We start from the raw sequence: 12,602 nt of genomic DNA on the forward strand, positions 1-12,602 counted from the left end.
ACATATATAAAGCTAGATGTCTACAGGCACCCTTATCTACCAGGGCTCTCATTAATACAATAAAGTGGTACATATATAAAGCTAGATGTCTACAGGCACCCTTATCTACCAGGGCTCTCATTAATACAATAAAGTGGTACATATATAAAGCTAGATGTCTACAGGCACCCTTATCTACCAGGGCTCTCATTAATACAATAAAGTGGTACATATATAAAGCTAGATGTCTACAGGCACCCTTATCTACCAGGGCTCTCATTAATACAATAAAGTGGTACATATATAAAGCTAGATGTCTACAGGCACCCTTATCTACCAGGGCTCTCATTAATACAATAAAGTGGTACATATATAAAGCTAGATGTCTACAGGCACCCTTATCTACCAGGGCTCTCATTAATACAATAAAGTGGTACATATATAAAGCTAGATGTCTACAGGCACCCTTATCTACCAGGGCTCTCATTAATACAATAAAGTGGTACATATATAAAGCTAGATGTCTACAGGCACCCTTATCTACCAGGGCTCTCATTAATACAATAAAGTGGTACATATATAAAGCTAGATGTCTACAGGCACCCTTATCTACCAGGGCTCTCATTAATACAATAAAGTGGTACATATATAAAGCTAGATGTCTACAGGCACCCTTATCTACCAGGGCTCTCATTAATACAATAAAGTGGTACATATATAAAGCTAGATGTCTACAGGCACCCTTATCTACCAGGGCTCTCATTAATACAATAAAGTGGTACATATATAAAGCTAGATGTCTACAGGCACCCTTATCTACCAGGGCTCTCATTAATACAATAAAGTGGTACATATATAAAGCTAGATGTCTACAGGCACCCTTATCTACCAGGGCTCTCATTAATACAATAAAGTGGTACATATATAAAGCTAGATGTCTACAGGCACCCTTATCTACCAGGGCTCTCATTAATACAATAAAGTGGTACATATATAAAGCTAGATGTCTACAGGCACCCTTTTCTACCGGGGCTCTCATTAATACAATTAAGTAGTACATATATAAAGCTAGATGTCTACAGGCACCCTTATCTACCAGAGCTCTCATTTATACAATAAAGTAGTACATATATAAAGCTAGGTGTCTACAGGCACCCTTATCTACCAGGGCTCTCATTTATACAATAAAGTAGTACATATATGAAGCTAGGTGTCTACAGGCACCCTTATCTACAAGGGCTCTCATTAGTACAATAAAGTGGTACATATATAAAGCTAGATGTCTACAGGCACCCTTATCTACCAGGGCTTTCATTAATACAATAAAGTGGTACATATATAATGCTAGATGTCTACAGGCATCCTTATCTACCAGGGCTCTCATTAATACAATAAAGTGGTACATATATAAGGCTAGATGTCTACAGGCACCCTTATCCACTAGGGCTCTCATTAGTACAATAAAGTGGTAAATATATAAAGCTAGATGTCTACAGCCACCCTTATCTACCTGGGCTCTCATTAATACAATAAAGTGGTACATATATAAAGCTAGATGTCCACAGGCACCCTTATCTACCAGAGCTCTCATTAATACAATAAAGTAGTACATACATAAAGCTAGGTGTCTACAGGCACCCTTATCTACCAGGGCTGTCATTAATACAATAAAGTGGTACATATATAAAGCTAGATGACTACAGGCACCCTTATCTACCAGAGCTCTCATTAATACAATAAAGTAGTACATACATAAAGCTAGGTGTCTACAGGCACCCTTATCTACCAGGGCTGTCATTAATACAATAAAGTGGTACATATATAAAGCTAGATGACTACAGGCACCCTTATCTACCAGAGCTCTCATTAATACAATAAAGTAGTACATACATAAAGCTAGGTGTCTACAGGCACCCTTATCTACCAGGGCTGTCATTAATACAATAAAGTGGTACATATATAAAGCTAGATGTCTACAGCCACCCTTATCTGCCTGGGCTCTCATTAATACAATAAAGTGGTACATATATAAAGCTAGATGTCTACAGGCACCCTATCCACTAGGGCTCTCATTAGTACAATAAAGTGGTACATATATAAAGCTAGATGTCTGCAGGCACCCTTATCCACCAGGGCTCTCATTAGTACAATAAAGTGGTACATATATAAAGCTAGATGTCTACAGGCACCCTTATCTACCAGGGCTCTCATAAATACAATAAAGTGGTACATATATAATGCTAGATGTCTACAGGCACCCTTATCTACCAGGGCTCTCATTAATATAATAAAGTGGTACATTATAAAGCTAGATGTATACAGGCACCCTTATCCACCAGGGCTCTCATTGATACAATAAAGTGGAACATATATAAAGCTAGATGTATACAGGCACCCTTATATACCAGGGCTCTCATTAATACAATAAAGTGGTACATATATAAAGCTAGATGTCTACAGACACCATCATCTACCAGGGCTCTCATTAATACAATAAAAGAAAGTTACAATATTCAGAAATACAACATAAACAGTAAATTAAATCAAATTTCTGGATAAATGGAAAAAATGGAGAAAAAAACTGTTGGAACTCCCATGAAGCTTGAATTCAATGCAGAACAGTTCACAGTTATTAAAATAATCTCTGATTTACTTTAAAGCTGGTTGACTATTCGAACACATTGTATTCTCTGACCTTTTGTCTACGCTAAATGTCTATTTCTGTTCTTATCGATAAACATGTTGTCTTTTTTGTGTGTGTACGTCATAGTTATGTACGGTTCCTATCCAGTCTCCATTTGGGTCGTAATCAGTTGTACAGGCTCATTTTCAGCTTGATAGCTGTCAACAAAAAGATGACCACTAGGCAGACATTTTGAACTTGACCATTGAAATTTGTAATTTATGTTTTTCAGGATGTAAAGATCTTTCTCATAATTCAACAAGTAAATTTGTAAATTTTTCCTGTTCTTCCTGTATTTCATTTTGAACACAACACAATGAAAATGATGGATGCCAGAAATAAGCCAGTTCTCTTTTTCTCCTTTCCACACAAGTCAAAGAGCTGAAAAGACAACCTTACTTTAAAAGGACAATGTCAATTTACAAAGCAATAATAAGTTACTAAGTTACAAAACTTACTACATCAAATCAATGTAGCAAAGCCAACGCCGTATGAGTTATAGATGGGTAGATCGTATGAGTTATAGATGGGTAGATCGTATGAGTTATAGATGGGTAGATCGGTGGGGCACTTCGCCCCGAGTGTGGTTACCTTTGGGTATGCAGGGTGATGGGTATTGCTTACTACTAACTACATGATTTATTTTGCTTATTGTTGACATGATTAAATCCAATAAATCAGAGAAGAATAAAGATCAAACTTATATAAAAGAAATCAATCAGATCGTATGAAGGTGGGTGGCAAGATCTATCTGGAATATCTTGTTAAGCAAACCAATGTGTGCATATTTAATTACTCCATTCCCAATTAATGAAGTCAACCTCATTTCCATGGTGAAAGAGCTTACTTATTCTAACTTTGAGGAAGCTTACCTCATTCCTGTTGAGATAAACTTAGATGCCTCATTCCAAATATGCTGAAGCTTACCTCATTCTGAGTATTAGAGGCAGCTTACCTCGTTTCTAATCAGAGGATACTTAGATCGTATGATGTACCTCTTTACCAATGTGAGGAAACTATACAGTAAAAGGGCATTTACCTCATTCCCAATATGCAGAAGGTTACCTCATGCCTAATGTGAGGATATGTAAATTGGTGTATTTTTGTTTAACAGACTGACTTTGATGATGGTCACTGCCCCACCTGGACCAATCAGCTGGGAGGATTATACAATGTCTACCGGGCAGTACATGGACAGATTCCAGGTAAGTCATTATAGAAAATGCACACTGTAGTGTATTTTGGAATCTCCTGTAAATGCACCACTTAGCTCACCAACGGAAATGTTTAAAAATCACCTTTTTAAAGCTTTAAATTTTAGAAATGGCAAACTTAAATTTTTCACCAAAAAAAGTCCAGATGCCATTACTAGGTACTGATTTTGATGACTTTGAAATGTTTAACATACTGAAATGACCAGCACTTAAAAGATTTGACCTGCATTTTGACCTTCAATGACTCTCATTTTGTTGGTGAGAACTTGGTAGGTATCTTGTGTGTACTGTGTAGACTGACTCTGCCCTGTATAGGTGTAGCGGCGATTGATCGTCTTCCTGTGATCATGATGAGACCCAGAGCCTGGAACATGGTGGAACCCAATGTATTGGTAGGGTATATTACACATGTACTCTTAATGCTTGGGCCCAGAGTAAAGCTTTGTGTGTTTCAGGTTTCCCCACAGACCCTGATCCTTTGCTGTGTTAAGGCAATATTAGACTTTGTTCAAGTTTAACATAAATGGTAACATCAAGTTATTCGAAATGTTTCATTACTATATCACTAAATTTAAATATGTTTTCAAGTCCATAAATATGCCATATAAACCAAATCTCACTAACCATATAGATGTTTTGAAGTCTGAATATATAAAAAAAGATGTAAAAAAAAAAAGGAAAACTTGAAAGAGTCAAACTCAGGACCTTTACACTGGCAATCCTACAGTTTACCAATGTTGCTAAACAGGAACAATAAATGCATATCATCATCAAAATGGGTCTAAAGGGCAACTTGAAAAAAAACAAAAAAAACATTGAACATTTAGTGATAAAAGCCTTGACAAAGGGAGTCACTCGAAGCCAGAAAAAACTCTTTGTGATCACTTATACCTTTGTGCTAGAGTGAATTTCCCTCTAGTACCCAACTGGTAGAGTGACAGACTTGGAATCTGTGCATTGCTGGATCCATCCCCAATGGAAGCACTATCTTCCTTGTCACAATTGGTGTCTGTTGCCCTCCCTTTGGTAACAGTAAGTTAGAGCCTGGGTTGTTGTCGTGTTGGAGAGGGAATAGTGTGGCAGATTTAAATTAATTATGATAGGATTACGGTTGTCTTCTATAGCTATGCACTAGCTCAGCGGAAGAGCAACAGACTTGGAGGGGGGGGGGGGGCTGGGGGTCACAAATTCTTTCCTCAGCTGAAGTGCACTACTCTCTTTCCTATTACACTTGTGTATATAAGGGAAGAAACTCTGAATGAAACTCTTCTTTGTGATAAGAACTAATGCAGTGGTGCCCTTTACCTTAAGCTTGAAACCACATATTCTAGAAGATTTGACCTGAAGTACACAATGAGATATTTATGCTTATGCCTTGTGTAATAGAGGCACTTATATAAACTATGCATGTTCTTTGAAAGTGCTTTTATACTATTTTATGGGGGCCTTTGTTTTAGTAGAAAGGAGCTTATGCTCTATAAAACAATGTGTGATGAGGGATTTTCATTTTGGGAACATGATCAATTTATTGCATTACAGAATACAAATGTTGCAAACAAAGTTCTTTCGTTACGTATTTTGACCCGTATTTTCAAATTAATTCTTCGATAATATCATACATGTCGTAAATAAAGTGAAAAATAAACACAATGACTGAATATAAAGAAGGGATAGGAGTTTGGTTTTAACTATTGCTCAGCTGTACATATTTTAAAATATGAGTATGTGTTCGCTTTGTTCACTTATTGATGAAGTGTTGTGTACTGAGGCGTGCAGGATAGAGGCATTATATATATGTCCACTGACAGAGGGTTGGTGACTGTTGTAAATAAACAAAGGCTAATCCCGGATCCTGCTTCTTAACCACGATTATCACCTTATAATATAACATGTATCTCCTTATTGTAACATGTATCCTCTTAATATGAGATGTATCTCCCTTACTATAACATGTATCCCCTTACATGTAGCAGGTATATCCTCTTACTATAAAATGTATCTCTGTTACTCTAACATGTATCCCCTTACATGTAGCAGGTATATCCTCTCACTATAAAATGTATCTCTGTTACTCTAATATGTATCTCCTTATTGTAACAAGTATCACCCTTACTTTCATATGTATTTGTTGAATGTTGACAGGCTTTTACTGATTCACTCCTAATCTAAACTAGACTTTCCCAGTATTTGATTTGGTAAGGTTCAAATATGACTGGGTTAATGTTGACCTATACATGTCCTTAAAATATAGCAGGTTCAAAGTTGATGGATAGCAGGCTACTTTGCTTGCAACCAGCTTTTAATTAGAACACTGTAATATACTTGTGAATTTCTTGTCAGAATTTGTAATACAAATTAAAGAAATCTAATTAGGACTTGATTAATATGCTGATGATACACACAAATTCTCAATTTAAAGACCTACTGATTCTAAATGATCAGATAACATTAAATAATAGGAAAACAGCTCTATATAGCAAATTCCAGGTAAAGTGTTTAAGTTATAGCTTTTTTCTCATTTCCCTGTGTGTAAGATAGAGCTGTCCCGGGTAAGAGAAGGGTGTAGGTAATTTCTATCTTACACCCCATTTCACGTAACGTGATGTCACAATGGCTCAACATTGACGTGACGTCACAAATTTGGAACTCTCCGATGCCGCAATGTGGAAAAGGCGACGTGATGAAATTAAAACCTTTTGCGATATATTTACCGTACACGTTAGAAAAATGTGATGATTTTTTCTGTGCAAACTTTGTTTGCAAATATGAGATATGTTTAATCTGGCTGGCTGATTCGTTTTCGTCCAAAAAGCTCAGGGGAAAAATTGATATTTTCAAAATTGTGGCCAGTCCAAATGCATTTTCATGGTTTCTGGGCTTATTCTGGTGGTTGGAATGAGAGAAAAATACTCTTTCATGCCCAAGGATGTAGGATAGGGAAATTCCACCCTCTGGATTTTAAATTTGAAACCCCCCGGGTACACCCCTGGGCATGAAAGAGTCTTATAATATCCTGATGTTATATATCTTGTTTGTCCACAGGTCAGTGGGAAGCAGATCCCTGGGCCCTTGTTTGACTTTGGATTGCTGATGTTCCACAATGCCCAACACCTGTTAAACAATAAAAGTGGTCCATACTTTTACCTGTCCAAGGTAGTATAAGTTACCTGTCAAAGGTGGTGTGATTTACCTGTACAATGTTACTGATTTACCTGTCAAAGGTGGTGTGATTTACCTGTACAATGTTACTGATTTACCTGTCCAAGGTAGTGTGATTTACCTGTACAATGTGTACAATGTAGTGTGATTTACCTGTACAATGTAGTGTGATTCACCTGTATAAGGTAGTGTTATTTACCTGCTGTCCAAAGTAGTGTGATTTACCTGTCCTGAAGGTACTGCAATTTACCTGTACAATATAGTGTGATTCACCTATATAAGGTAGTGTGATTTACCTGTCCAAAGTAGTGTTATTTACCTGTCTAAGGTATTGCAATTTACCTGTATAAGGGATCATTACCTGCCGTTACAGGTGATTTACTTGTCAAAGGTAATATCTGCCAATGGCTTCTTACATACTGAAGTAATGAAGCATCATGTGCTTCATCAGAACCGAATTGGTAGTCAAAGGTCAAAAATAGATGTCAATTTAAAAGTCATAGCTTCTACCAGCCCATCAAAATGATGTTCTACGTACTGTTGGTATTGATATGATGAGGTGTTGTTTACAGCTACATGCTGGAATATTAAGGTTTCTATTTCAGAGCTGTTGTCTTTTTATAAAACCACTATCATTTGTACAGCTGTACAGTTTTAATTCGCAGCTTGAAGGCAGACAGGAAGCTCATGTGTGGAATCAAATATTCACCTGGACAGAAAAACAGGCAAGCAACCTACATGTGATGACAACAGATTACAACATAGGGGGATTTGTGTTTTGAAGTAGGGATATTGAGTTTTAAGTGGGGAAGTTTTTTGACATCATTACTGCATAACATTTTTCAATAATAATTATCATTTTTTACCAATTAGGGTACATGGATGTGTGTTTTATTATTCCACATAAAGAGATATTTCATTCCGATTGGTTAGATTACACAATATAATATGAAATACAAACGTGCATTGCCTTCTCAGAAACTGGATACATTTTGCCCTCAAGCATGACACACTTCAATGATTTAAGATATTTTGTGTTACCTTGTTCAGTAAGGTCTAGACAATGTGTAAAGGTCTAAGATATTTTGTGTTACCTTGTACAGTTAGGACTGCCCCACGGATGTGTAATGGTCTAAGATATGTTGTGTTACCTTGTACAGTTAGGACTGCCCCACAGATGTGTAATGGTCTAAGATATGTTGTGTTACCTTGTACAGTTAGGACTACCCCACGGATGTGTAATGGTCTAAGATATGTTGTGTTACCTTGTACAGTTAGGACTGCCCCACGGATGTGTAATGGTCTAAGATATGTTGTGTTACCTTGTACAGTTAGGACTACCCCACGGATGTGTAATGGTCTAAGATATTTTGTGTTATCTTGTACAGTTAGGACTGTCCCACGGATGTGTAATGGTCTAAGATATGTTGTGTTACCTTGTACAGTTAGGACTGCCCCACAGATGTGTAATGGTCTAAGATATTTTATATGTTACCTTGTACAGTTAGGACTGCCCCACGGATGTGTGAAGGCCTGTGTTCTGATTGAGAATGTCCTGGCCTCCTTTGAGATGGAGGAGATTCTCTATGAATTACAAGATCACAGTGCAGGACTGAACTGTGGGATTTGGGATTACTCAGCGTCATTCATCAACAAGTTTGGTAATATATTGTTTATGTTATTAAACGTTTTTTGTTGTTTTTTTACAAACAAACTTTATTATTACAACTTGAATATCTATAACAACAAAAGATTCAGCAACTATTTTGATCACAGATCAACGGCATGATTTTTTGTTTTTACAAAAAACTGGAGTTTGACCTCAATGTTGATCACCCAGGTCTGTGTTACAGGATGCAGGAAGGCTTTTCTCCTGCCAGACAGAAACAAGTATGTTTCCATGGACAGACACTTCCTCAAGAGTTACATGGACTTGGTAGTTGAAACCTGTCATCGCCGTGGTTGCCCAGCAACAGGGGGAATGGCTGCATCCTTGCTTCCCAACTCGACAGCTACAAGTGTGGAATATGGAAATGTTTTACAAACTGTCAAACAGTGTGTTGTAGTTTTACCTTACCTTCTCTCCATTATCTCCACATGCCAGTGTAATGATATTAATATAGGGAGCATCCTATACAAACAGATAGCATATAGTCTCTGTGTCAAATTAATGACAGTTTATTCCCTGAACAGGAAAGCATTGTAAATATATTCTACCTTTGGCCTCACTTTTCTCTTTCTTGTAAGTTAAAGACACTGAAAGAAAATATTGAGAAGAGATCCATGTCTAGGGCCTCCCTATTCTCTTTCTAGTACACTAATAGCAATTAACAGACTGATTTGCTGCCTCATTTCCCCTTTATATTCCTTCTTGTGTCTAAGCAACAATTTTGAAAAATACATACTGCAAAATGAGAATTATATCAAGGGCCTCCATATTCCTCATACTGTTAATGTTTATTTCTCTTCTGTTGTTGTTGTTTTCACATTTTTAAAATTTTAATCAGTCTTACTGACAACTATAAATTGAATAGGCAATTGATTGTCAGCTTTTATTATTTGTCAAATATGGCTATACCAAATTGTGTTCATTTAATAGCTGATTATTAGATAACCCTACTACTGTATGTTTGAAGCTTGCTTGTGTGTATCATTTTGATTGACCGATCCAAGGTCTTAAATGAACTAGAATGTCCGATCCAAGTTCTTAAATAAACTAGAATGTCCGATCCAAGGTCTTAAATGAACTAGAATGTTAACGTGATTAATTGTGACACAGATTATAGCTTACTTTATTGAATTTATATCACAGAGGAAAAGGGAAGGAGATCAGAGCGGGCGTGGATGGATTCATGGTGTACGACGTCCGTCTTGTCGAACCCATGCAGAAGGTAATAAAGCTGTGAGGTACCGAGATCTGTCATGTTAAGTAGAGATGTAGCACCTATAAGGCCATATTCTGTACCTATCATCAAATGTTTTGTTTGGCTGTTATAAAACTGGTATAGTTACTGGTCCCAGTTTCACAAATGTTGCTGATACAAATTTCATAACTTAAGTATTCACATTAGAAAATATTGCTGGAGTAAGGGAATCATCATCAGCAGAGGTAATTTTCTCTAACTTGATCTTAATAAAACTTGGGCCAGGTATTTTATTCCAAAGTGGTAGTAAGTAATAAGTAAATAAGATGCTGCAAAATAGTGGGATACTAGTTCAAAAAACTAGGATTTAAAGCTCTGTACAGTAAAACCTGATTTAAGGCCCCAAATATGGGGTTTGTGGAGATTTAAGTCTGTGCAAGGTTTATGCTGTTATACCTAGCCATATATTCAGTCCCCTGTGATGTCACATTGGCACAGCTACTGTACTATCAATGTATTTGGAGGAGTATGCTTGGATTCCTATGTTATATTTGCAGCTTTTTAAGGAGCTAACACCTGGAGAGAATCAGTATCATGTGTTGAGAGGTGAGGTGGCCATCACAGCGACAGATCTCCTCCTCATGCCCACTGTAAGTCACTGAACATCAGGTGGGGAATTAATGATCATATCCAGTCTGTAAGTCACTGAACATTAGGTGGGGGATTAATGATCATATCAAATCTGTAAGTCACTGAACATTAGGTGGGGAATTAATGATCATATCCAGTCTGTAAGTCACTTAACAGAAGGTGGGGGATTACTTATCATATCCAGTCTGTAAGTCACTGAACAGAAGGTGGGGGATTATTGATCATATCCAGTCTGTAAGTCACTGAACATTAGGTGGGGAATTAATGATCATATCCAGTCTGTAAGTCACTGAACATTAGGTGGGGGATTAATGATCATATCCAGTCTGTAAGTCACTGAACAGAAGGTGGGGGATTAATGATCATATCCAGTCTGTAAGTCACTGAACAGAAGGTGGGTGATTAATGATCATATCCAGTCTGTAAGTCACTGAACAGAAGGTGGGTGATTAATGATCATATCCAGTCTGTAAGTCACTGAACAGAAGGTGGGTGATTAATGATCATATCCAGTCTGTAAGTCACTGAACAGAAGGTGGGTGATTAATGATCATATCCAGTCTGTAAGTCACTGAACAGAAGGTGGGTGATTAATGATCATATCCAGTCTGTAAGTCACTGAACAGAAGGTGGGGGATTAATTATCATATCCAGTCTGTATAAAGATCATATTCCGTATACAGTAAGACACGGGAGTGGAAGGGGGGATAAGTTATCATATCCAGACTGTAACTCACTGATTGGAAGGTGGGGGATCAGTAATCGTATCCAGACAGTAACTTACCAAATGCAAGGCAGGGGATCAGTTATCATATCCAGACAGTAAGTCAATGAGTAGAAGGTGGGGGATCAGTAATCAGAAGGTGGGGTATCAGTAATCATATCTAGACAGTAAATTACCAAATGCAAGGCGGGGGATCAGTAATCATATCCAGACCGTAAGTCACTGAGTGGAAGGTGGGGGATCAGTAATCAGAAGGCGGGGTATCAGTAATCATATCTAGACAGTAAATTACCAAATGCAAGGCGGGGGATCAGTTATCATATCCAAACAGTAAGTCAATGAGTAGAAGGAGGGGGATCAGTAATCATATCCAGACAGTAAGTCACTGAGTAGAAGGTGGGGGATCAGTGATCAGAAGGTGGGGTATCAGTAATCGTATCTAGACAGTAAATTACCAAATGCAAGGCAGGGGATCAGTTATCATATTCAGATAGCAGTTATTTTTGAACAGTCATGTAGAGATAATTGGCATCTTAGACAAAAAGACCTGGACCTGTTTGTTCTTTCTTCAGGGTGGAGTCACACGCAGTGGACTGAAGCACAACATTACTGTTGGGATACTCTTCATTGACAGCTGGCTGAAAGGTACGACTAGCTTATAAAGGCAGATAGATCATTTCTGTTAAATTCTTGACTATAATCTAGTATAGTGTATGACTGGGTATGATTCTATGTACTTTGGTCTGAGCCGAGTTCTAAAGAGTTTAATAGGAAATGAATAAATGTATTTCACTGTGCTTCTAAGTCACAGTGGAGATTCAGCCCCTTTGATCGGAGTTGTACATGTACACATAAATCTTACTAAGCTGCTAGGTTTCACTCCTGCTTAAGAGGATCTTAAAATAATTGCACATCTGTAGTTTATTTTCAATCCTGATTTGATTACATTGTGTATTAGTTGGAGGCAAAGTTATAGAAGGTTTAGAGGGTACATGTCCCTTCTTTCCTGCTTGAATGTTTATCCCAATGGTTCTACGGATTTAGTGTGGTTATATAATTTTCCACAGTACTTAACAATTTGATACTTTTCATAGTACTATGATATTCTACATCATGTTGATACAGGTCAAGGTCACTTCAGGCTGAAGGGAGCAATAGAGGACTCAGCCACAGCAGAAATATCAAGGTCACAGGTACCAAAGCTTTTTAAGCCTCAATGTCAGTACATTAATAACAGATTAGCATGAACGGTTCTTACATTTTGTGTCTTTTAAATCTTGCTACATATAAACTACTTTAAAATCTTGGTACTTGTTTGCATTACTGCT

At 37.4% G+C, this 12,602-nt stretch overlaps 1 protein-coding gene across 1 annotated transcript in view; it reads left to right on the forward strand.

Annotated features, from left to right (window-relative positions):
• Window positions 1-12,602, forward strand: part of LOC110455515 (malate synthase-like) — a 37,515-nt gene that overhangs the window by 24,376 nt on the left and 537 nt on the right. Inside the window, exons 5-14 of the mRNA XM_021505694.1 lie at window positions 3,777-3,867; window positions 4,192-4,268; window positions 6,919-7,029; window positions 7,701-7,760; window positions 8,540-8,696; window positions 8,889-9,090; window positions 9,848-9,926; window positions 10,457-10,549; window positions 11,847-11,919; window positions 12,400-12,467. Coding sequence (XP_021361369.1) covers window positions 3,777-3,867; window positions 4,192-4,268; window positions 6,919-7,029; window positions 7,701-7,760; window positions 8,540-8,696; window positions 8,889-9,090; window positions 9,848-9,926; window positions 10,457-10,549; window positions 11,847-11,919; window positions 12,400-12,467 — 1,011 coding nt within the window. The remainder of the gene's footprint in view (window positions 1-3,776; window positions 3,868-4,191; window positions 4,269-6,918; window positions 7,030-7,700; window positions 7,761-8,539; window positions 8,697-8,888; window positions 9,091-9,847; window positions 9,927-10,456; window positions 10,550-11,846; window positions 11,920-12,399; window positions 12,468-12,602) is intronic.

This window comes from Mizuhopecten yessoensis, unplaced genomic scaffold (assembly GCF_002113885.1).
Source record: "Mizuhopecten yessoensis strain PY_sf001 unplaced genomic scaffold, ASM211388v2 scaffold8233, whole genome shotgun sequence".
NCBI classification, from domain to species: domain Eukaryota; kingdom Metazoa; phylum Mollusca; class Bivalvia; order Pectinida; family Pectinidae; genus Mizuhopecten; species Mizuhopecten yessoensis.